This window comes from Carlito syrichta, unplaced genomic scaffold (genome assembly GCF_000164805.1).
Source record: "Carlito syrichta isolate Samal-C Ts95f unplaced genomic scaffold, Tarsius_syrichta-2.0.1 Scaffold308124, whole genome shotgun sequence".
Taxonomy (NCBI): Eukaryota; Metazoa; Chordata; class Mammalia; order Primates; family Tarsiidae; genus Carlito; species Carlito syrichta.
The window spans coordinates 217,707-244,282 of record NW_007252220.1 but is presented as its reverse complement, the minus strand read 5'-3'; the positions used below and the strand labels follow the sequence as shown (position 1 = coordinate 244,282).

The following is a 26,576-nucleotide window of genomic DNA, read 5'->3' as shown; positions in this document are numbered from 1 at the left end:
CGATCATCCAAACTTCAGAATGCAGAAGCCCTGGGGCCTCCCAGAAGACCGGCAACCGTTCATCCCTGGCCTCGTAGCGCCTGGCACCCACGAAGCGGGGGTGACTCAAAGGGTTAACAAGCAGCGCGCCGCAGAGTGGCGGGGAGAGAAGCCAATAGAGTGTCTAGACAGGCAATACGTCTGGTGTGGGCGGGCGTGAGACAACGTGCTAAAGGGAACCAGCAGCGGCCTAGTGGTGAGGCCACCGGTGTTAGCGGTTCTGAGGCGTGGGGAGCAAGCGGGAGAGCCCGTGAGCATCGGGCCCTTGTCCCTGCTCCTCTTTATCCTTAGGGTTCGGTAGCAGCGGGGACGGCCCGGGGTCGGTGTATGGCCACAGAGTTACATTGTTCGGACTCCATGCCCTGTCACAACCAGCAAGTAAACTCTGCCTCAACCCCTAGCCCTGAACCGCTGCGACCTGGCGACCGGATCCCGGACCATGCTAGGGGAAACAGCGCCTCCAAGGCCAAGCTGACGCTCCTCGCCTGTGGGCACGCCCATTCTAGCGAGCTGTGCGAGGAATCCCCTCAGGCCTGCGGCGGCTCCAACCTCAACTCAGAGGGCAAGAGTATTAGTGGGGACGGTAGCAACTTTGACGCGCCGGCTGGCGACTCCCTGCTAAAGGACTGCGAACTCTCGCGGCAGATCGGAGCTCAGCTTAAGCTGCTTCCTATGAATGATCAGATCAGGGAGCTGCAGACCATCATCCGGGACAAGTAAGCCGAGATCGGAAGGGGAAATGGAAGCGGAGGGTCACACAGTGGGTAGATGGGGATTGTAAGTTAAAGGTCGTGTTCCTAGCCTTGGTAAACTCGTTTTTGAAGATTGGAGTAGGACTTTCCTCTGGCGCACGCGCCCCAGTTTGTGTGTGTGTGTGTGTGTGTGTGTGTGTGTGTGTGTGTGTTGGGAGGTGTCATGTGACGCAAGCCACCAACCCTCTCTTTCTTAGTCCCTGTGTTGTGTGTGTGTGTTGGGAGGTGTCATGTGACGCAAGCCACCAACCCTCTCTTTCTTAGCCCCTGTGTTTAACCTCGCTTTGTGTAGGGAGGAAGACTTTTAGGTAGCCTCAGCCCTCTTTGTCTGAGCGGTGACATATCCTGGATGACGAATCCTCTGCCATTCCAGGAAGGTAAACGCCCTTATGCTATTTCCCCAGTGCCTGTCCACGTGGTAAATCTATAACCTAGAAATGGTTACTACCCGATATTATGCCCTACTACCAATAACCTGAAGCTCACACATAGAAATAAACAATTTCAGGGAAATTATGTTGTGTTCCACAGGCCCTCTGACCCTTTAGAGTTTGCTCCTGCAAATATGTTGTTTTGTCTAAGGTCTTTCAGCCTTGGAGTTCAGATCTACTTGGCCACATCCATCTCTTACCAAGATTATTTTACTGCAAGCCCACAAAACATAGGTAATTAATCAAAGGGAGCCTAAAGGCGCCTTTGCCCTCTCCTAATCCCATTAACCGATGTAGACAGAACTTCATGTTAAAATGCTATTTTGAAATTTCTAAACCCATGTTGTAGATGGATTTTCTCGAGAGAAATATGTACCATGGCTTACTATAGCTGTTTTCTTTATTGGCAGCACTTTAAATAAGCAGCTACAGCACGTCAAAACACTCCTTTTTCAGTTGTGAGACATGCCTTGATCTTTTAAAAATGGGTACTGGATTATAGGATGTCATTTCCGTAATAAGACTTTAGTAACTTTCTCTTCATGCTATTGTAATAGGCTCCTAATTTGTTTCCCTGCCTGCAGTTTTTCTCTCTTCCACATGCACTCACACATTACTGTATAATCATTCTTCTTAATATACACCTTTGATTTAGTAACTGCCCTACTCAGCAGCCTTCTTTGGCTTCTCAGACCCTACCAAATAAAGAACAGGATCCCTAGATTGGTATAAAGGCACTGCTTCATGGTTTCTAGGAACTATTCTGATACATCTCTGTTTTTGCTCTCATCTGGAATTCCCTATATCTCCTTTATACACGTTCAGATTCTACCTATTCTTCAGGGTCCAAAACATTAATAGTGTCTTTACTTAGGGAATTGGAATCAGAGAGCTTCAGGACTGGAAGAACCTTGAAATACTTAATCTCTGTAAGTTTTACTGTTCTCATCACTAAAGTGGTGGTGATAATAGAATCTACCTCTTAAGGTTGTGTGAGGATTAGATGAGATGATGTACCTGTTAGATTGGTGAGCTGAACTGGTGCTGTGAGTAAGCAAAGAATTGCATAGAAATTAGATTAGAAAAGACAGTTTTTTAGAAAGTAGGTCAGAGAACAAAGGTAGATCCACTTCTCCAAGATTGGAGAGGGGGCCTGATGTTTAAGGAACGTTTGGTGATGAATGCTTCAGGTTGAAAGCTTTTAAGCCTTCCCTTTTAGTGGGGGCAGGTAGGCAAGCATTCACAGAAGCTGATGTTATGGTGATGGGGGTCTGTTTCTGACAGCTGGAGAGAAGAGTGGGTCAGTTAGGAGCACATAGACAAAGGTGGGCCAGTAGCTGGATGGGTGGATCAGTCATGGGTGGTTAATCACACAGATGAGAAGGGCTGGGCTGGTAGCTGAAAGACAAATTCTTGGGAGAAGTTAATCTTAATGTCTTGTGATTCATCCTGTATGAGCTTAAAGTGAACACAGAAACTCCATTTTGGGCTTTGTCCTTTTAGTACCAAAAGTGCTCACTACTTGGCACCAAGGAAGCTTTTAATAAATGGTGGTCGCTGGAAAAGAAGAGAGTAATATATGTGTAACATTAGGTACCTCCTATCATTTATGGACCTTTATTAAGAACAGTTTTATAAATAAGTCTGTGAATTTGGGGTGTGTATATACACACATGTACATACATGTATATAGTTGTCAAATTGATTTTGTAAAAAAAGATGGGGGAGTTGTCAAGCTTATTCTGAATAGAGAGAAGCAGCAAAATGAGAGTGATCAAAAGGCAATTTCTGCTGTGAGAATTAAAGTTGTAATTATCCCAAGGGAGGATGTCCTCCAAAATGCTAGAGAATCCCTCCAATAGTAGTTGTTGTAGCAGTAGTAGTGAGGCCTAGTAAAGAAGGGAGAACTACCCACTTAATTTTTATTGCTATAAAAATATTCCTCTCATACTTCTATATCTTGTAGATAAGTAAATATCTATTAGCTTTTTGAAAGAAAGTTCAGTGAGACTCTTAAGAGATTTTATTTTGGGTCAGGTTTACATACATATTTTTAAATATCCCCAATTGCTGCAGCCTCTCTGGAAAGTTTTTTGCTTTGTTTTGTTTTTTGAGACAGGGTCTTGCTCTGACACCCAGGCTGGAGTATAGTGGCCCGATCATAACTCACTGCAGCTTCAAACTCCTGGACTTGAGTGATCTTCCTGCCTCAGCCTTCCAAGTAGCTGGAGCTACAGGTGTGAGCCCAGCTAATTTTTAAATTTTGTAGAGATGGCATCTCTCTATGTTTTCCAGGCTGGTCTCAAACACTTGGCCCCAAGTGATCCTCTCTGCTTGGCCTTCCAAGGTGCTGGGATTACAAGTATGAGCCACTGTACCTGGCTCTCTATAGAAATCTTATAGTGCTTTATAGACAGTCATGTAGGAAAGAGTTGGAATTATCAAGTCCACATAAAATGGAAGATTTGGCTTTCAGCATGAATCTCATTTTTTTTTGTTTCAAGGTGAAGATTGCTTTTTAAAAAATGACTGCCTTTGGCTTTCATCTTATTGCTACAGGTGTGTGACACATTTGTGTGTGTGAAGAGGTCTCAAGAAAAGTACATTCTCAGATATGGTTAGAACTGTGTTCTTAAATCTGTTTGGGGTTTGTACAAGTTAAAAGATTCTCAGCTTAACATTAATTCAATTTCCATGCTTTGGATTGTAAGTGCCTGGATATCACTGTTTAAATATTTGATATTTGATTATTTAGATAACACAGGGTGCCAAAAATGTATACACATTTTAAGAAAGGAAAAATATGTATTAAAATTGTAATACTCCCAGAGGGGGGATTGCTGGGTCATATGGAAAGGCGATTTCTATCGATAAGGGGGCCTGATCCTAATCTAGGCAAAATGAAGTCCAGTGGGAGGCCCAAACTTCACCTGTACATAAACCACTTATGTACCCAGTTCTGACTTGTACCCCACATCTTTAAAATAAAAAATAAAATATGCCTAAAAGAAAAAAATTGTAATACTCAATATGATGAATACAAGTCACATTTGACTTCTTCAATTACAAGAGGTGCTCAAAGTGGTTACCATCAGTGTCCAGACACTTCCAGTTACCGTTACATCACTTAACATCTCTTAAAATGTGTATACTATTTCTTGGCACCCCTGGTATTTTAAGAATGTTTCAAGGACATGTATCTATGTGTGTTTTAATAATTTTGTAATAATTTTACATTAGATTTTATTTGGGTTTTGATTCGGAAAAACCCTCTGAAACTGAGTTTTTCCTCTTCTCTCACATCGTCACATCTCCATAACACCACAACAGTAATCATCAACACAGAAGATGACTTATGTAACTAAATGTGTGGGGTTTTTCCCACATACACTAAGCAGTGGACACCAGCCTGGTGTCCTTAAATTCAATTCCAACACTTCCTAGAGATAGCATCAAATACCACAGACTTAAGGGCTCAGTCCCCAAACTGTCTCCCCCCAGACACCAGTCACAAGTCTGAGATTCCAGAATTTCTGATTGACTGGCTTCAAGTTGGGGTTCCCATGACCCCCCTCTTTGAGTTTGATTGATTTGCTGGAGCAGCCCACAGAACTCAGGCACTTATGTTTACCGGTTTCTTATAAAGGATACAGATGAAGAGATGCGTAAGACGAGGTATGGGGAAAGGAGTGCAGAGCTTCCATGCCCTCCCTTGGGGTACCACCCTCCAGGAACTTTCAAGTATTCAGCTATTTGGAAGCTCTGCAAACCCAGTCCTCTTGGGTTTTTATGGGCACTTCATGATGTCAGCATTCCTTCCCCAGGGTAGGGGCTGGTCCCTTTCTGGGGAGGGCCTTAGACTAGAAAGGGAAAGATTAGAGTCCTACCTCGGGGCAGGTGAAAGGAGGTCAGAGAGATTGTTTCCTGAAGCCTGACTGAGGCTTGAGGCCTAACATACTCAACATTATAACAAAAGACTGTAACAAGGTCAATAGAAGTTATGAGCTAGGAACTGTGGACAAAAACATGCACACACACACACACACACACACACACACATACACACACACACGAACATCATAAGACTATTATCAGATATAGAATGATTAATATATCCTTCAAAGCTTTGTTTTCAGTGGGAGAGGTTTTTAGATTCAGGAGGTACAAGTGCGTGTTTGTTACATGGACATATTGCGTACTGGTGGGGAAAATGGTTTAAAAACAAAAAATAAATGTAGCTATGACTTAAAGCTATATATACAATGTATAAGATCTGCATCTGGTTTGTATTAAAACCATCTCTATTAACAAATAATTAAGCCCAATGTTGGACCTAAAGTAAAGGCTCAGAGAATATGTGCAGCTTGATTGACCCAGCAAGTAAATATCTGCTTTATGAAACTCTAGTCTTAACAGTGTTAAGGATTTAAATGTGATATTGAAGTCCATTTTGGATTTCTTTAAATGTGGTTCATTTACTGTAGTCTAGATTTACTTTGATTTCTAAATTGATTTAAAGTGAGCAGTATGGGTCTGAAGTCTGTTTAAAACAGCAAGAAGTAGGTTAATAATGACTGTCTTTAGTGCAGTGACTTGAAGCAGTGAATGATTTAATTGGAGGTCAAATAGAGCTGTCAAAAGATGACAGTTCATATGTGGTTCTCCTAGTATGTACCTTTTTTGGAATGTAGAGAAAGAAGGTGATTATTATGCAAAAGCTATCAGGTGAGGCTGATTTTTTTGGGGAGAAAGAGTGTGAAAGGTGTTAAAATGTTTAATTCCAAAGTAAAATAACAGGTTTGGGTAGCTCTGATCACTTAATCTAATATAACTTTTCTGTGTAATAAATTGATGTGTAACTGTTTGGAAATTAAACAAATATTTCAGATGTGTTCCCAATATATGTCACTGGATATATGTGTCTTTAGACACATCCAGACTTTTCTTCCCTATTGAGAAACTCCTCTGGCTGCCTATTTGTATAGGTCAATAGAAAACAGAGCAGTGTGCTTTTTTGTAATTTACTACTTTTTGCTTCCTTGACAAGTATTTGTAAAGATTAATTATAGAAATCAAAGGTGCTAATGTAATAGTATGATCTCATTTGAAAACCACAGTATTTGCGACTGAACCTGTCTTAAATGTGCTTTCTGTGTGTATATTTATGTGTGAATAGAGTTTTCTGAGTTTAGGGAATATTTTTACATAAATAATACAGACAGATTCTTGCTATTGCTCAGTTATGCTCCATATTTTGGAAAGTTAGTATCTGTAATATGGTAAAACTGATTATTCTAAAAAACCTAATGCTATTTGAGTCAGGAATATTTAATTGCTTTTCCATGTCAGAGAAAGTGAATGCAGCTTGAGGGGGAAAAACTGGTCATTAATGGTATACTGAGATAATATGTGATTGCATATGCCATTTTGATGTAGTGTTGGGGAATATTTTAGGTATGCTATGGATAGGCATATCGGTATTTTTAAATACATAAACTATAAATCAGTCCATTCAGTCAGATCACTTAACTTATATGGAAGAAGGAAGAAGAACAATACTAGATTTCTATGTACCAAAAAAACACTTGTTTAACAACATTCCCCTTTTGGCCAGTTGACAGCTTGAGGGTAGGTGCAACCCTGGATTATTATTATGTGGGTACCTCAAAATATGAAGGTATTGATCAGAAGGAAATATATAGGAAAATGGCAGAAAGATCTAGGTTGAGAATGAAGTACTTGTTTGAAAAAACAAGGAATGAAATGCTTGAAAAAACAGAAAAAGAACAGATTATCAATCATGTGAAAAAGAAATATTGGAAATTATGTTATATGTTTTTGAAAGCAGTGGCAAAAACAGTAGAGCAGTACTGTTCTTGTAAAGCAGTAGAGGATTTATTTGTACTATTCTGATTCCAAAAAGGATTATAAAGTAGACGGGTTACTTATCTCGGCAAAATGGGTTTTAGATCAAGGTGAATTGAGGGGGAAGATGGGGAGAACCTGATTTTCTTACTGCAAAGTTTCCTCTCAATTTGAGCTATGGACTTACTGTCATACTCTAGGGGTAACTTTATTCATCTTCTGGTTGAATAATATGTGCTTAGGCAGCTCAGTGGGGGACTGCATGATCAACTCCAGACTCTCATGTTAATATCAAATAAGCATTTTAGTAATATTTATCAAGTCATCTCATCTGCCTGTATCCTAATAAAAAAAAATCTTGCCTCAGTAATAGTCTGTTCACTTAAGCATTTAAGCTTTTAGTATGTAATAGGTCTTAATATCAGTGTTACTATTTGTATTAAATAATGTTTTAGCTTAAAACTCTAACTTAGACTAAATTTTTTACTATTTTTTAGGACAGCCAGTAGAGGGGACTTCATGTTTTCTGCGGATCGTTTGGTAGGTGAAGGCTTTCCATTTTTATTTCATTGTTGTACCTAGTGATATAATCATAGTAGCCAAGGGGCATTTTTGTTCTAGAACTTTCTGGAGGTGAAAGAAATTGCACCAAGTAATCATCATCTTGGTAGGTTTCTGACGTGTTGTTTCTACTGTTACATAAAAGCTCTACTTCAATCCCTTTCACCTCAAAGCATTGCCCACAGACTCAATTTTCTGTAGTTCTTAGGTCCCACTATCTCTCAAATAGATCTTGGCAGTCTGGTTCTCAGTAAATCTTAAGTGTCTCATCTTAGGGCAGTAAAGTACATTAAAAGGAAAATATAAAGATACCTAGTAGTTATACAAAAACTAATATATTTTTTATAGTTTACATGGAGAGTTGCATTTATTTTGCCTCAACTTTTCTGTGTCATCCTTACATGTGAATTACTAAGTTTGACTGTCTATGCTTTCCTCAGGGACTTTTTATTAGGGATTGACCAAGCCTAATTCTGTTTAGCTTGTATAATCTGAGAGGATCTCAAGCCAAATTGTTTTTTCTTCAGTGTAAGCACTGTGTCATTTTCTTGTGTTAATATCTAAGTGTGCTCAGTGCTTGGAATGAGGTTGACAGATTTTCTGCTGTGGTTATTAGTTTTCATCCATTCATGAAATATACACAACTCATGTGAGTCAGGCAATGTGCTAGGTAGTATTGGGAGAGAGGCGATAGAACAGTGGAGAGTGTAGACATGGTTCTTGAGCCCATGGAGTTCATAATCTAAATATTATTTTCAGTATTTAGTTTGGGAAAGAAAGAAATGTGGCTTATTATTCTTGAAGTTATAATCAGATAGTAAAAGGTAAATTATTAAAGGGAATGTGACAATAAAAGGCACAAAATTTGAGTTTAGATTTTCCTTGGGGAATTTATTACAAAAGAGTATAGGCAACTCCTGTTCTGCTTTTAGCTTTAAATATTTTTGATTCAGAAACCAATTCTATTTAAAAGTACTTGAGCTTTCAGGGAAGTAATAACTCTTGCATAATATTAAGATAAATTTGTTTGGCATTCCTGGGCAATAGTTAGGTCATTCTGTCTTGTATGCGTTTATCAAACCGAAGGGACAGGTTTGAGGAAACTTGTGTCTTAATGACTATTGTGGAGAGAACAGAAGTGTTGGTGTTCCCTGTAGAAAATAGTTCCCCTTTCTTTGATTTCCTTGTGTTCTTTTTCTATAGAAAGTAGACATTAAATTCATGGCTATTGTAAGATACTGCCCTGAAGGGGCAGGCATTCTATTTTAACCAAATGAGATAATAAAGATCTGTGGCATAATTCATCTGCAGGAAGGGTAATTAGGACCTCTTTGATCTCTGCAGTTGGCTTTGAAGGTCCTGATATGGGATGGGGGAGGGTCGGTTGTGGCTGTGGTGGGGACTGGAGCTGTTTAGGTTTCTCTTGTTAGGGATTTTTAGTACACTATCTCCTCTAGCACAAAGGTCCCATCATAGTGGACATTAATTCTATCCTGAATGTGTCAGAGTTGGCTTCCCTGCCCCACAAACCCTTGAGTTCTTTATATTTTAGTCACCCTTCTTCTGATTATATATTCTCCTGTAAGTCTTGGATACATTAAGTTTTGTTCTAGGATTGGGGGATGGGACGGGAGGTAAAACTCTTTAGAGGAATATTACTAGAAGGAGGCGATCTAGGCTTTTCAAAGAAAAGAATCCTCTTTGACCCATGTTAGAAAAGAATCTTCTTCTACCCTTGTAATAAAAACATAACTCTCCACAGAAGGTGGTGGCTAGAGGTGGATGTGTACACACACACTGTACTCATGAGGTTCCCGGGCCCTCTGTCTGATGCTGTAGGCTGACAGAATCCTGGCTCCTTTAGAATTGATCCTTAATGGCAGCAGGGTGTTGTATTGTGATAACAGAGCATGGGGCTGGTGCTTCTCCCTGCTGTTCCTGATTCTCAGTCAGTAATGTAATATTGATTGGAGAAAATGTGCATTGCAGACTCAGCACTGCCTTTATTGCAGTAGGTCTGGTTGCTCAAGGGATTACTATATCTTTTCTAGAGGCTTCTCCTAGTATTTCTGAGTGATTCTTTCCTCTATACCACATCATGATTAGTATGAACCTTTTCTTAGCTGAGAAGCCCTAGTGCATTCTACTGGATGTCTTTCAAGCTCAGTAAATTGGTTCAGCTCATGCACTGGTTTGTTCCCTCACACGAAGTTTCATGATTTATTTACATATGGCAAGCTTTTGTTAAAAAGAATCTGACTTAACAATTTCAAAGGTACTGAACAAAGCAGAGAAAGTCCCTGTAGGCACCATTTCCAGAGTAATCAGAAGTATATTGCTTCCAAGGGTCATGACTTTTGTCACTTGCTGGAATTTTGCATCCCTCGTAGCCTGGACTGACTGAATGAGACTCAGAAGACATACTGAAACTTTTTGGTGGCAATCATCTGCCTGAGGATGGATACTTAGCAGCAAGCAGCCTGGCATTTGAATCTATTCATCTATCCTAGCATGTATCCATTTAATACATGCTAGGGGGCCCCATCCTACCTCCATAAGCTAAACCCTTGCCTAGTGTGCTACTGAATCTCTGCATTCTGTTTAGTTCCTGAGGCTAACAGCTAGCAGGAGCTTCTCAGCAGGTTCTCAACTTATTCTTCCTTTGACTCTCTCTAGATCAGACTCGTTGTGGAAGAGGGATTGAATCAGTTGCCATATAAAGAATGCATGGTGACCACTCCAACAGGTAACTAGGGTTGTTACTTTCAAATTTCCTGATAAAAATTCGAGCTAGAATGTGGGAAGATGAAAGGGAAGCAATCTAAGTAAAATCAATATGCAAAATGAGGAGTCTAGTGGAACTGTTCTTTTAAACATCTTTAAAAAACTCTGACACGTTTAGTAGATGACTTTTTGTTAATCACTTGTTTATCAATTCAAGATAAAGGTTAATAAATATTCTTCAGTATGCAAGTGTTGCCTCTGTGAAGGCCCATTGGTACCAGAATTAAGAACTGCCGGCAGATATCAACAAAAGCCAAATGTTATAGAAAAAAGTACATGGGTGTTTGAAGTCTGGAATCTGTCTTGATGAGTAGAATCATTCCAATATTGCCCACCATGGAAGTCACATAGATCAGAAGAAATATAATACAGAGGACATGCTGAAACTCATGTCAAGCACCAAATCCCAGAGGAAAGAATTCAGTCACTTCCGTGCCATTTCCTTGTGTCCCTACTAAAAGTCTAAAAGAGACCAAGAAAAAAACAGCAGCAAAAACCTTTGTGACTCCTTAAAATAAAAATCTTACTTTTCATGTCACTTTTTGACTTGGATTTTTTTAAAAAACATATTTTTTATTTTAAAATTGTGGGGTGCAGTTAAGGGTTAGGCATACAAATATGCATCGTTCAGGCACCCTTGTTGATAAGGGGTGTCCCCCCGTCCCCAGACAGATATTGACTACAGTTAATCCCACCTCCCTTCCCCTCGCTGCCCCCCCATAGTTTCCCACCACTCTCAATTCTTTTCTTATAGTATTGCGATAGATGGTCAAGGTCCACTTATGAGTGAGAACATGTGATACTCAGATCTTTGTTTCTGTGAGAGATTACTCAGTATTATAAACTCTAGTTCTATCCAGGCTGCTGCGACGTTCATGATTTTGTTCTTTTTTATGGCTACGTAGTATTCCATCATGTATATATACCACATTTTTTTAATCCACTTACACATCTGCTATCACTCCCAAGATGCTCCAAATCTTCACAGAAGAAAATAACTTGATAATCATTTCAGGGCTGTGTGATGCAGTTATTGGTTTATGCAACATTTGCAACTAGTGACTGTTACCTTCTGGCTGCAATGGCAGTGGACCGTTATCTCACCATCTGTAAACCTCTTCACTATCTCATAATCATGTCCTGAATTGTCTGCATCCAACTGGTAGCTGGATCATATGTCATGGGCTCAATAATGCCTTTGTACACACAGGTTTTACATTTTCACTGTCCTTCTGCAAGTCCAACAGCATCAATCTCTTTTTCTGTGATGTTCCCCTAATCCTTTCCCTTTCATGCTCCAACACTGACATCAACATCATGCTACTTGTTGTCTTTGTGGGCTTTAACTTGATGTTCACTGTGTTGGTTGTCATCTTTTCATATATCTTCATTATTGCTGCCATCCTGAAGATGTCTTCCACTGCAGGGAGGAAGAAAATCTTTTCCACGTGTGCCTTCCACCTGACAGCTGTCACCATTTTCTATGGGACCTTCTCTTACATGTATTTACAGCCTCACTCTAGGAATTCCCAGGAGAATATGAAAGTGGCCTCTATATTTTATGGCATTGTGATTCCCATGCTGAACCCTCTGATCTACAGCTTGAGAAATAAGGAGGTAAAAGCAGCTTTGAAAGTGACAGGGAAAGAGTTTTTTCAGATTGGACCCAATTGTTAAAATTTAGTACATAAAAACATCGAGCAGAGATGTTCTACCAGAATTTAATCTCCTTGAAATTGGGAACATGTTCACCTCTTAAATCAGTGCAACTTGCCTCTACAGAGAAATTCTTATAATGAGGGATGTATATATATATAAAGAAATTCTCCAACTTATTTTCCCTAGAATACAGTCTGAGTGACATATCTCACACTACCCATAAAGAAAGACTTTGTTGAGATTACTTAAAAAGTAGGAAGCATGTATGAACTTGTATTATTTCAAATATGTTTTAAGACTAGAAATGCCTCATTTGTATAAAATCAATATTAAAATGATGTTTATTATTTTCTATTCATTTAAACAAGTACTCTGAATTGCCTGCAATGAGGACCCTAACAAATTTTGTTCACATTATTATACAAATCTGAGTGTAAAATAAAAGCATTGCTTTAAAAAGCAAAAAAAAAAAAAAAACTGCTGGCAGCTTGTCTTCACCTCTTTGGGGAAGCTGCTGGTGTCAGTGAGAATTGGAGAAGGTGCATTATTCTACTCTTTAATGGAAAGTTTCAGGGACTTGAAATTCTGATTTGGTTTTTTAGTAAAATAATGGGAAACTGTTCTGTTCAAAGGGTTGGCTTTATGAAAATTGGAGTCAGGGCTTGTTGCATCATAATTCTCGCAAATTCAGGATGAGACCAAGGGTTTAGCATATCTTGATAACTACTTCAGCCTCCTCTGATTTTTAAGACAGAATGGAGGCTCATAAAAAATGATGGAATGAAGAGGCTTTCTACTGTAGCTCACAGTGAGTTTCCAGTTTGAATTGATGGGGTACACCGCATTCTCAGAGTACAGTGATTCTCCTTTGAATTCAATTTGAGGAGTGTGTTTGTGAATATCATGCCATGATAAGTCCTATTCCCATTCAATGAATTTTAACTCTTACAATTATCCCCACAGGTTTCTTATGAAGAATTAAGGAATAACTATGAAAAATCATGACTCATTACTTTCACAGGGAACCTCAGGCATTATACAATGTATTTGGACAAAGGTTGCTCTGTACCTATTTGCTTTAAACCATAGGCATTTTATAAAATAAGTAAGTTGCTCCAATGATGAAAGATAAACTCTGGTTTTATTCCCCAACAGGGTACAAGTATGAAGGAGTGAAATTTGAAAAGGGAAATTGTGGGGTCAGCATAATGAGAAGCGGTAGGTTCACATGTTTGTGATTTTGTCTCTGCATGCATAGAAATGGTTGCTATTTTCTAGGAGACAGGTGGGTTTGTCCTAATTGCAGCCTGCCTTCACTTGGCTCATCTATGTTGTCTATCTTCATGGTGCCTTGGAGTTCATGGCCTGTGTGCTGCTAAGTTTGGCTGATTTGAACTGCAGAGCATCCTCCCTAGTGACCTGCCTCCATGGGCAAGCCAACTTTCAAAGAGATTCAGGGGACGGTGGGAGGGTAGGAGAATGCAATAATGCTATCTTAGGGAGATTAGGACAGTTTGAAGAAGGAGGGAATATGGCATAAATCCACACCTGCAGAACTTTGAATTTCTGACTGGAGAAAATACTTGTTCCATTTTTGTTTCACTTTTGTTGTTGGAGTGAATGACTTATTCAGTATTTTTAATTTTATATTTGAGAAGTATGTGACTATGTTGGCAAAAATGCTTAACTGTCATTAACTCTAGGCATTTCCATTTGTTGGTCTTACAAATGTTGTATTTGTGTTTGAGTCTTTTTGATTGCCCTTCTAAACCAATCTTTGTGCAGCAAAATTACATGCCTGTGATTCAAACTTATACCTGTTATATAGGGGTGATTATTCGCATTCAGCAAATTAATTTTGTGCAAGTGGTGGAAGTCCCATTTGCTAGCACTGGAAATGTATGGATTATTGTTTTGAAACATAAACACTTTTCTCTGACTGTGAAGTTTTGTTTGTGAGCAATTAAATACCTCAAGCAAACTAGAGCTTTAAGCTCCCTTTTATCTAGAAGGTAGCTCTTAAGCAATGATAGTACAATGTTCAACTTTTTAAAATTGGGGAAGATAATGTACTTTTAGGGCATGGTTTCTTCTGTTTTAATCTGGCTTCTTCCCTAAAGGCACCAGCATGGTCCTTATACCTCTAGTGTATACCCGATGGTGTGAGGTGATGTACAGACAGAGTTGTTTTTAACCTCAGTAGCCATTTGTTGATTTTCATATATATTAGGGGAAAAAACAAGTTTTATGTTTATACTAGTGATACAATGTTTCCTATTAAAATAAATTTAAATGAAAATAGTTAATTTAAGAAAAAATGTTAAGTAAATACTAGTACTGGTAGAATTCTGATGTGGTGTAAAATCTTGAAGATAGCATAAGAATGACTGATTTTTAGCAAAAAAAAATTCTTAAAGGAATTCAGATTCAAAAATACCTCTGTGTTCAGAAACCAAGGGAATGGTGGTGATGGTTGTGGTTCTTTGGGACAGTGGGAACAATATACTACTTTGTCATTGTTTGCAACAAAACTTTTATCAGTGAAGTCACTGGTGATGTAAGTGATGTTTCCTGATGCCACCTTGACCTAAAAGGAGATCCTTTGGTTTACAGCCTTTATTCTTTCATAAATCTTTTGTATTTTTTTCAGATGAAAGTGTCAGATTTAGGTGGTTTAAAGACTTCTTTAAAATAATAGGGGTAAAAACATTCCTGATATTGAAAAAGTTAAGAGAGCAGCTAAACAAAACAAAACAAAAATGCTTATTTCCTGTAATCATCAAGAATGACAGCTCTAAAACTTGTAAGCCAGCAGTAAAACTAGCTTATCCCAGTTTCGTTGACTAGTCTTTTACCTAGTTTCATTGACCTGCATTGAGTATGAATTATGACCATATCAGAAGTAAAAGCTGTTAGCTTCAGAAGTATTACTTTCTTCTTGACAGTGTCTTTTTTGTATTAAAACAGTCACAAACTCTGCTTTGGCCTGTTCTTGGGATTCCTCTCTCTGTCCCCAACCCTTTTTCCTTTTTTATTTCTTTCTTCAAGGTGAGGCAATGGAACAAGGTTTACGAGACTGCTGTCGATCCATACGAATTGGAAAGATCCTGATTCAGAGTGATGAGGAGACACAAAGAGCCAAAGTATATTATGCCAAGTTTCCCCCAGACATTTACCGGAGAAAAGTTCTTCTGATGTATCCAATTCTCAGTGAGTGTCTGAAGTTTAATTTGTAACCTTTGTTTAGGGTTTAAATTCAATTCAGTAAACTTCTGTAAAGCAAAAGAAACCATCAAGAGAGCAGGGAGACAGCTCACGGAGTGGGAAAAACTATCTGCCAACTGTATATCTGACAAAGGCCTAACATCCAGGATCTACAAGGAATTCAAACGTGCCAAAAGGAAAAAAGCAAACAGTCCCATGAAAAAGTGGGCAAAAGACATGAATAGACACTTCTCAAAATAAGACATATGGGCAGCCAACAGACAAATGAAAAGGTGCTTAGACTCACTAATCATCAGAGAAATGCAAATCAAAACCATACTGAGGTACCATCTAACACCAGTAAAAATGGGATCATTAATAAAACAAATAACAGATGCTGGTGGGGATGCAGAGAAAAGCGACCCCTTCTATACTGCTGGTGGGAACGCAAACTAGTTCAATCTCTATAGAAAACTGTGATGATTTCTAAAAGAACTAGAAATTGACCTTCCATATGACCCAGCAATCCCCCTACTAGGAATATACCCGGAGGAACTCAAATCATTCTACAAAAAAGATGCCTGCACACACATGTTTGTTGCAGCACTATTCACAATAGCAAAAACATGGAACCAACCATACTGCCCATCGAAAGTGAACTGTATTTTAAAAATGTACATATACACGATGGAATGTTATACAGCCAGAAAGGACAAACATATGGACTTTGCAGCAACTTGGATGGATTTAGAGTCTGTCATACTCAGTGATCTATAACAGAAACAAAGAACAGAGTACCATATGTACTCACTCATAAGCAAACCTTAGAAATTTACCATAATATTGCCAGGGGATGGTGGGGATACACAACATCTATGAAGGTTCTTGATCTCAAACCAGGCAAAGTGGGAACCAAAGTGAGGCCCATACTTTATTTGCACAATAACCACTTGTATACCTAATCTTGAATTGTACCCCACATCTTTAAAATTAAAAAAAAAAAAATCAGTGTCTGCCTCCTAGGTACCCATATACAAAAGCAAAAGCAGGCTGGTAGGTGGCTTGCATTTGTACTACCAGTGGTTTGGGAAGACAAGGCGGGAGGATCACTTTAGCCCAGGAGCTCAAGACCAGACTGAGCAACATAACAAGACTCTAGCTCTAAGAAAAAAAAATAGTAGGGTGTGGTGGTGTGTACCTGTAGTCCTAGCTACTTAGGAGGCTGAGGCAGGAAGATGGATCTCTTGAGTACAGAAATTTTAGGCTGCAGAAAGCTATGATTATACTCTAGCCTGGACTGTAACAGAGTGAGACCCTGTCTCTAAAAAAATTAATAAATAAAAATAAAAGGCAAAAACAATTTCTTTTTTTTAAACTTTATTTTATTATAAAGATGCAGGATACAAGTCAGGATTAGGTACATAAGTAATGTATGTGCAGGTGAAATTTGGGCTTCCAACTAGTCCTCACTTCTGCTGGCTTAAGACCAGGTACCCTTTGTGTTGTTACAAGCCCCCTTCCTTTCTTCCTCCTCTGGCAGTGTCCTGTGACTGCTGATCCCTCCCTTGTGCTATTTTGATTAATGTTCACTTATGAGTGAGAACCACTTATGAGTGAGAACATGTGGTATTTGGTTCTTTGTTTCTGTGGTAGATCACTAAGAATGATTGTCTCCAACTCTATCCAGTTTACTGAGGAGTCCATGATTTTGTCGTTTATGGTTGTGTAATATTCCATTTATATATGTACCACATTTTCTTTATCCAGTCTACTTTTGATGGGCAGTAGGCTTAATTCCATGTTTTTGCTTTTGTGAATAGTGTGGCAATAAACATGCATGTGCAGGTGTCTTTTTTGTAAAACAATTCGTGTTCCTCCAGGCATATTCCAGAAAGGGAATTTCTGGATCATACGGAAGTTCAATTTCTAGTTCTTTTAGATATTGCCATACTATTTTCCATAGAGGTTGGACTAGTTTGTACTCCCACCAGCAGTGTAGAAGCATTCCCTTTTCTCCATACCCATGCCTGTATCTACTGTGATTTATTAATGATGACCATCCTTACTGGGGTTAGGTGGTATCTCAGTGTGGTTTTGATTTACATTTCTCTGATGATTAGTGAGGCTGAGCATTTTTTCATGTATCTGTTGGCTGCTTGTATGTCTTCTCTTGAGAAGTGTTTATTCATGTCCTCTGCTCATTTTTTAATAGGGCTGTTAGTCTTTTTCCTTTTGGCTCATTTAAGTTCCTTGTAGATCCAAAAACAGTTTCTAAATGTGTTTTATCTCAGTTGGATATGGAGTTTTCCTGAATAGTTCACTGGAAAATTTTTATTGAGTAATAAGATAACATGCATTAGTATAGCTTTATTAGCTCCAAAGAGCTTCTGTCTTGAAATGAAAACATTGAAGCCAAGGATCTAGTGAGACAAAATATATTGAACACAGAAAATATATAGAAACATATCCACTCTCTAACCTAATAAGTACAGCAGTGGTTTTCTCAAGAATCTATCCTCTCTGGAGGTAATATTTTTTCTGTTTTTCTTTTCTCTTTTCTAAACTTACTCAGACCATACATGACATGGTCTCTTGGGAAGGCAAGGGAGTATATGTTAAATCTGATGCTCAAGTACTAAATGAGTTTAGGGCTTATGTATTTGCTAACTGAAAAGTGCATATATCATGTCCATTATTGAAAATAGCATTGGTAAAGAACAAGCACATTCAATGAAGCTTTGCCTAGTGGTATCTTGTGTTAAATTACTGCATTGCCTTTACTTCAAAGACATTTTGAAATAAATGTTATGGTTGCTAATGCATTTGGTTATCTTTTGATTTCAGGCACTGGAAATACTGTAATTGAAGCTGTAAAGGTTCTTATAGAACATGGAGTTCAACCCAGTGTTATCATCCTACTCAGTCTGTTCTCCACTCCTCGTGGTAAGTTCAGTATGAAGCAATAACTGGGGTTCCAGATAGTCATGAAATGGGTAAGTGTGCATCTGTATAGCCTCTCATTCTAGGGAAAAATTATTGCTTTCACATTAGATCTAAATATAATTTAGATAGGTATAACTTGTATTTGTCATCTCTAAGCTTAGTGATAATATTTTATATCATTCCAGCGTTGTTCAAATTCAAATGGAGAAAAGTGAACTAACCCCATTGAAAAGAATTGCAGTTGTTTTCCTGATGGCCCTGTTTGGGTAGAGCCTGCAAATAGCTGCAAAAATCCCAGTTTTCTCTGACTCCGCACCTGAGCCTGAGAACTGCTCCCAAACAGCAAGAAACTCAAGGTTCTAGCTAGCCCTTGGTCTTACTAAAGTAAACTTTGCAGTGTGAAGTGAAGAGCAGTAGTTTTTAAAATTAAATTTCTACTCAAGGGCCATGATGAGAATACTATGTGTTTTCCATTTCTTGAGGGAGGTGTGCCTACCTTAAGAGCCTAGCTTTTTTGCCATACAATATAGGACAGTTGAGAATGTATTCTAAGAAAATAATTATAGATGCATGAAGAAATTGACTTCTAGGATGTTAATTATAGAGTTATTTGGTATAATAAAAAATGTGAAGGTATATAAGTGACTCACAAGAAGGAAGTGGTTAAACAAATAATACATATTAAATGGATATAAGATTGTGTTACTGTTAAGTCATGTTTTTGAAAAATATTTAATGGCAAAAATGAGCATGGTAAATGTAAAATAGCAGTATATAATATAGCAGTATAAAAATAATAGCATTAAAATAGTATAAAATGTTGTCACCAAGCTTAGAGATGATTAATACAAATTACGACTATTTTAATTACCAAAATCAGACTTAGATTTAACATGGAACCTAATAAATCTTTCATCAGCATAAGAGGCTATACAGATATACAATATGATTTAATTATGGTTTCAAAATACACACACAATATTAATAGTGGTTATCTTAGGATGGTACGATTCTAAGTGCTTTTCATTTTATTTTTAAGCTTTTACTTATATTTTTCAAATGTTCTACAGTGAATTCTTACTTGCTGCAAAATTGAAAACAAAGATAAATATGTGATTTCTCTAGTCAAGTGTTTTCTCATTTCCAAAGTTTCTAAGTCTCAGACAACCCTAAAGAGGCTACATGATTCTAGTTGGGAAGACTGCTTTCAGTAGGCTGTTGTATAGGAATTGTGGCCTGTTTAATTATTTTGCTGTTTCATAACAAAAATTACCTGTAGTTTAAATGTCGGTGTTAACAAATGGTGATATGCTTGATCATCATTTATATATAACACAAGGGGCATTGAAAATATTGATATAATCTGATCATTATTAAGATTTTCACCCTTGGGAATAGGAAAGTAATCTCTTTAGTTGTAGTAGTATACATTAGAATAATATACTATTCTTTGACATTATAGCTGAAAAAATTTTTATTCTGAAGCAGCATTGCTATGGCTTTTTACTTTGACTAGGGTCCCAGCTAGTCCTAATTCCCTTTTCCTGCCCATTCCCCTCCCTCAAAGCTAGAGTCCTAACTTCTAAAGAGTTAGAGTGCTCTGACACACCAAAGCAATCTTTGTGCTGGATTCACAGTATTCTAGTTGGGAAAATATCATCATATATGTGATCCTCTTTTTCAAAAACACTGTATTCATTCTATTCCAGTCACTTTTAAAACAAAACAACAAGATTCTTCAGGGGAAAATTTGCTATAATTGAATAACTATATTTTTCAAATCTTGGGTATGAAAAATTTGATTCTAAGAATGTATTAGTGAGAGATCAGGGGCATAGTCTGGCTACTATCAAAGTTTTACAGACATTGGACATTATATAAATGTAGAGATTAAGTCTGACTAGGCATCCAAAAGTCATTGCTCTTTTCTCAGTATTAGACTTAGTGACAATGACTATAAAATTTCTGAATTCCAACTGTTGTTGCCAAAAAAATCCTGCTATAACAACAATTTTTTTTTTTAATTTTTTGAAGGTGCCAAATCAATTATTCAAGAGTTTCCAGAGATCACAATTTTAACTACTGAAGTTCATCCTGTTGCACCTACACATTTTGGACAGAAATACTTTGGAACAGACTAAGATATTGAAGGAAAATGAATTATCTTGTCTAACATTACAATTATGTTTTGAGTTTCTACTTGTTTTGCTAATTTGCTTGAGGAATGGCAGAGAAAATGTGTTAAAGATGCTTTTTAGTTTTGGAAGTGGGTATATTTAAGATTTATCTTGTTTGGTTATTTCTTGACTGTTGGCACCAAGTTCAACACACACATAACTCTTAGGGAAGATGGAAATTTAAATAATATGCAATGCAAACTGCTGAACCCTCAGTATATTAATATTGATCCCTAATTTGTGACCCTCTTAGTTTGAAGATTGCCCACAGGCACAAATGAAACTAAAATGAGAGTCAATTCTTTGTCCCACTATAGTTTGCATTTTGTTTAGTTTACCTTTAGCTCTAGGAAAGTTTCATATAAGTGCTGATGTTACCGTTCTCTACTGTTTTCTTCCTGATACCTTGCATGCTAGTAACTTAGAGAGAAGAAAAAAAGAATGCCTCCAGGAATTTTACATTTCCATTAACATCCTCACTCATCTGGCAGACCTAGGATGTATGATTGATTCTGTCAGACCATTATGTTCTTCATGGCTCGTTTCTCAGAAGTGTGCATTGCTAGTGCATTGCCAAGTTGTAATGCAGTGAAAAAGATGGTGGGGCATTTTCAGTAACTGTAACTGTAACATTAATTTAAATAGACTCATAGACTGAACCAGGAATGGATGTGATAAAAGAGAGTCAAGTACTGATAATACCATTAATCCTTTAGGAAGGAATTGGTGGTGGGTCTTCTGAGATGTAGGAGAAAAGGTGGTTTCTTGCTGGGTTTCATGGCCAATAAGTAAATTAAAATGCTTCATTTATAATTTGGAAGTTTCTACTAGAGACCTTTTATTTGGAAGTAGTCATTTTTCATGTTTGTCAACTGTAGATGTATTAAAATGGAAAAAACGTACCATGCTTTAAGAAAAACCAAAGATTTGTATGTATTCATCTAATACTTTTAAAAGGGAGAGAAACCATTTTAGAAATCAGCATTTATACATATACACCATGGAATATTGCCCAACCATAAAGAAGGACAAACATATGGACTTCATAGCAACTTAGATGGATTTAGAGTCTTTAATACTAAATGATCTATCACAGAAACAAAGAACAGAGTACCATATGTACTCACTCATAAGCAGACCTTGAACATTTACCATAATAATGTAAGAAAGGGATTGGTAGTAGTGGGATACTTCCGGGGGGTAGGGTGGGGATGCAACATCAATATGGGTACCCAATCTCAAACTAGGCAAAGTGAGGACCAAAGGGAGGCCCAAACTTTACCTGTATGATGACCATTTGTATACCTAATCCTGAATTGTACCCCATATCTTTAAAATAAAAAAAAGATATCAGTGTTTGTATTCTGAATTCTGCTTATAAAACCCTGATCTCATTTTACATTGATATTAAAACATTTTAACAGTGGTGACTGACTGATTACTTGAATAATTATACTTTCATGACCTCATAGGCAGCTGTTGTGAGCCTATGTTCAAAAACATAGGAAAGAACAGAAAGCAATGTCTGAGAACCAAAGCTAATGAAAATCAACAAAGACTGGGGGAGAGGAAGGAAACCTGGTGTCGGTTGGGTTATATTTTTCCCCTGGAGCCTAGAATACTATAAGAACCTCATTATATTTTTCCCATTTATTTTTGAAGACTGCCATATAATAAACTGAGATTACTAGATAGATTACCCATTTAAAAATTCTTCCATGGCAAATGTTGCTTTCAAATTCTTATTGAAATTCTCATCTATTCTTGTCAGTTAACTATTCTGATACTACAATGAGATTTTGTTTACTCCTGATTAGTAGAATCTGTAACTGAAGCCCATTGAAGCCAAAATCTTTATCTCCCTGTCCCAGGAAAGATGTGAGCCTGCAAATTTAGATAGAGACCAGATCTGCTTGAGATTGATGCACTGAATTAGTTGATGCCTACTATAAAAGGAGTTAGTGCTTATGTTGGTGTTTCAATATTTCGTTTGAAGTGATATGCTAGAACATCAGACAAATTCATATTCAAGTGTAGGTATAAAACCATATTTCAAGCAAATTATTTTTATATAATCATTTAAATTTAACATGTCTATTCCTTTTCATCAGTGAACATGATTGGGAGTTGACTATATTTGGTTCCCAAATATATGGAGGACCTAGCATAAGGGAATTATTCAGTGGGGCCATAGTCCCCCTCTCATGTTTGTCCACTAAACCCCTGTAGATTTCAAGAAAAATTGTACCTATGTCATTTAATATTTGGGTCTTTTTTTTTAAGTAAATAAGGCATTATTTATAGGGTTAACCACTTGCAGGACTCTTTGGGCAAGGGACCTTTTCTAAATTTGATGCAAGATTAAGAGACTACTCAAAATAGATTATTTTTTAATGACATTAACTTCAGAGCAATATAAACTATGTAGGTTCCTTATTGAAGAAAAACCCTAGCACAATAAAAATGACACTCGTGTAGTACATAGGAGTGGTTCTCAAAACTTGGATGTATATCATAATTACCTTCAGGGCCATAGATTGCTGGGCCCTACCCCTAGGGTTTCTGATTCTGTAGGTTTGGGTTAGGGCCTGAAGATGTGCACTTCTAACAAATGTCCAGGTGATATTGATGCTGCTGTTCTGGGGACCATATTTTGATTTCAGATATTTCTTCTCTTATACCAGATGCATTTAAGAATAAAAATTTTCCTATAAATATTCATTTAGCTGTAGCCTACACATTTTGATATATTGTGTTTTCATCTGCATTTAGATCATAATACTTTGTCATTTTCTTTTTCATTTCTTCTTTGACCCAGGGTTATTTAAAAGTGTGTCATTTAATTTCCAAGTATTTATAGGATTTTCCAGATTTCTTTCTATTATTGCTTCCTAATTTAATTCCATTGTGGTCAGAAAATATACTTCATATTATATGAATCCCTTTAACTTTATTGAGAATTAATGGCCCCAAATAGTCACTTTTGGTAAATATTCCATGTGTGCTTGAAAAGTATTTATATCCTTCTGTTTTTGGATAGAGTGTTCTATTAATGTCAATACTGGTTGACACTGTTGTTCAAGTCTTCTATTTCTTTAGTGATTTTCTGTCTACTTTTTCTATTAATTATTGGGAGAAGAGTATTGAAATCTTGGACTAAAACTTTGGACTTGCCTGTTTCTTCTTTCTGTTTTATCAATTTTTGCTTCATGTATTTTGAAACTCTGCTGTTAAGGTATATAAACTTTTAGAATCATTATGTTCTCTTGATAGATTGACCCTTTATTATGAAATGTCCCCCCTCAACCCCCATTTTTTAAAAGACAGAGTCTTGCTCTGTCATCCAGGCTGGAGTTCAGAGCCATTATCATGGCTCCCTGCAACCTTGAACTCTTGAGCTCAAGTAGTCCTTCTGCCTCAGCCTCCTGGGTAGCTGGAACCATGGGCATGTACCGCCATGCCTGGCTAATTTTTTAAAAAAATTGTTTTGTAGAGATGGAGGTCTCACTCTTTTGCCCAGGCTGGTCTCAAACTCCTGGGCTCAAGTGTAAATATTGTGTTTCTCCCACCTCAGCCTCCCAAAGTACTGCAATTACAAGCTTAAGCCATTGTTCCTGGCCAGAAATGTCCCCTTTTATCCTTGTCATTATTCTTTGTTCTGAAATCTACTTTCTTCTGATGTTAATATAAATATTCCAGCTTTCTGTTGAATAGTATTGACATGGCATGTCTTTTTCCATCTATTTATTTTTAACCTACTTGTGTTTTCATATAGTTTTTATTAGACATTTTTAAATTTTTATTTTTAGAGATGGGGTCTTGTTATGTTACACAGGCTGGACTTGAACTCCTGGGCTCAGACAGTCTTCTTGCCTCAGCCTCCTGAGTAGTTAGCACTACAAGCACGTGCCGCCACACTTGACTTGTTTTTATATTTAATAAAATATAAAGGGTTTCTTATAGGCAGCCTAAAGTTGGGTCATGCTTTTTTAAAAATACAGTGTGGCAGTATCTGCCTTTTAAATTTTTATTTATTTTTTGAGTCAGAGTCTCACTCTGTCATCCAAGCTGGAATGCAGTGACACCGTCGCAACTTACTACAAGCTTGACCTCCTGGGATAAAGCAGTCCACCTCAGCCTCCCGGATAGCTTGGACTACAGGTGTGTACCACCACACCTGGTTATTTTAAAAATTTTTTGTAGAGACAAGGTCTCATTATGTTGCCTAGGCTGGTCTTCAACTCTTGGGCTCAAGCAATCCTCCTCTTTGGCCTCCCAAAATGCTAGGATTGTAGGCAGAAGCCATCTCCCTCAGCTGCTGCCTTTTAATTGAGATGTTTAAACCATTCTCATTTAATATGATTATTGATATGACTAGTTTTAAAGATACCATCTTGCTATTTGCTTTTTATTTGTTCTTTATTTACTTCTTTGGATTCAGTATTATTTATAAATTCATTTTATCTCTTTTGATGATATTAGATATACTGTTTTGTTCTTCTGGTGCTTCCTTTAGGGTTTATAGTACACACCTTTAACATTATCACAGTTCAAGCATAGGAACTTAAACATAAGAACGTCTATTCCCTACTCCCAAGCCTTTGTGCCATTATTATCATACGTTTTACTTCTGCACTTGTTAAAACTCATAATACATTGTTATTTTTTTCTTTCAACACTCATCTTTTAAAGAACTTTACAAATGAATAAGAAAAAAGGTTATTTTTATTTACCCACATATTTACCATTTTGGGTATTTTTCATTTCTTCATGTAGATCCAGATTTCCATCAAGTATTATTTTCCTTCTACCTGAAGGACTTTCTATTTCTTGTGGTGCACATCTCCCAGTAATGAATTATTTCAACTTTTGTATGTCTGAAAAAACTATTTAACTTGTACCCTTCATATATAACATTTCACTGTTATAGAATTCTAGGTTGGCAACTTTTTTCTTCTTTAAAAATGTTGCTAGAATGTCTTTCTTACCTTTCTTTGATGAGAAGTCTGCTATTATTCTTCCATTGTAACTACTGATAAGGAGGGTTTACAGCTGTCATTTTGCTGTCATTTACAGCTGTCATATGTCTTCTGTTTCCATTACTGCCTTCTTTTATGTTAATTAAATATTTCTGGTGTACCTATGTCAGGGGTTCCCAAGACTACCTCCAGGACTCATAGGATACAGAAATCATCATATTTGTAGTTGTGGTTTATTACAGCAAAAAGATGCAAGGCAAAAATCGGTAAAGGGGGCAGGCACATGTTGCAAAGTCTGGAGGAAACCAGACAAACAAACTTCCAAGACACCTTTTCCAGTGGAGTTGCATAGAATTCACTTAATTCCCCTCTCTACAAATTGCAGCAACACATGGTCGCAAGAAAGCTCAGTTGAGCCTAAGATTCCAGAGTTTTTGGTAGTGTTTGGTCACAGGCACATGGTACCTGCATAGTTGATTGCAGTTACCAAAATAGACTACCAGAAGGAAAGCAGGTATTCCCCATAAATCATATTGTTTACCTAGACTATCTAGACAAATTGATACAGTGTAGGTAAAAGCTCCAAGCATTAAAAACAGTTATCAATTAGAACATTCTAAGACTTCAGTTCCTAGTAGGTGGACAAGGGCCTTTTGTGAAAACAGACCCTGCTGGGAAGGTACAAGGTTTGAGTAAACCAGACCTGAAAAGTCAACTCTTCCCTGCACAGTCTACATTCATGGACTTAGGCTCAGGCTCTTGTAAATGAAAACGATTTTATTTTACAATAGATATAGTAGTATTAGTATGGGTATGTCCAACATTTGGAGGAACTAGTACAAGATAGGGATAGATTTGAAGAAATTCATTCATCCTATAAAGTCATTGTATACATCTCCATATCTTTGTATTAATTTGATTGCTTCTTCCATTGTTCTACTGTTATTTGTACTTTATGGTAAACTTACGTAAAACTATTTAGCATATTAATTAGCTGATGGTTAACTAGATCTAGTTCTTCCTCAGGCCAGTCATTTTCCATTGGTTTCAGATCCTGAGGAAGTTTTAATTAAATTTCCCAACACATATAATTATCAATATCTGTATTATATAACTTAATTACATAAGACAATTGAATTTTACCAGTTGTGCTAATGTTACACCCTATCACACAATGGTTAT

At 37.4% G+C, this 26,576-nt stretch overlaps 1 protein-coding gene across 2 annotated transcripts; it reads left to right on the top strand.

Moving 5' to 3' along the window:
* The first annotated feature begins 210 nt into the window (after positions 1-210).
* Positions 211-21,470, top strand: UPRT (uracil phosphoribosyltransferase homolog). 2 transcript variants are annotated; one of them, XM_021716043.1, is made up of 7 exons: positions 211-755; positions 7,585-7,627; positions 10,325-10,394; positions 13,247-13,309; positions 15,140-15,301; positions 18,140-18,288; positions 20,273-21,470. In XM_021716043.1, the coding sequence occupies exons 1-6, from the start codon at positions 367-369 to the stop codon at positions 18,259-18,261; spliced, it is 849 nt and encodes a 282-aa protein (XP_021571718.1). In that variant the 5' UTR covers positions 211-366; the 3' UTR covers positions 18,262-18,288; positions 20,273-21,470. The 2 variants fall into 2 exon arrangements, with proteins under 2 accessions (XP_021571718.1, XP_008063185.1); XM_008064994.2 differs by having other exon boundaries at positions 18,140-18,238; positions 20,273-20,405.
* The last annotated feature ends 5,106 nt before the right edge of the window (positions 21,471-26,576 follow it).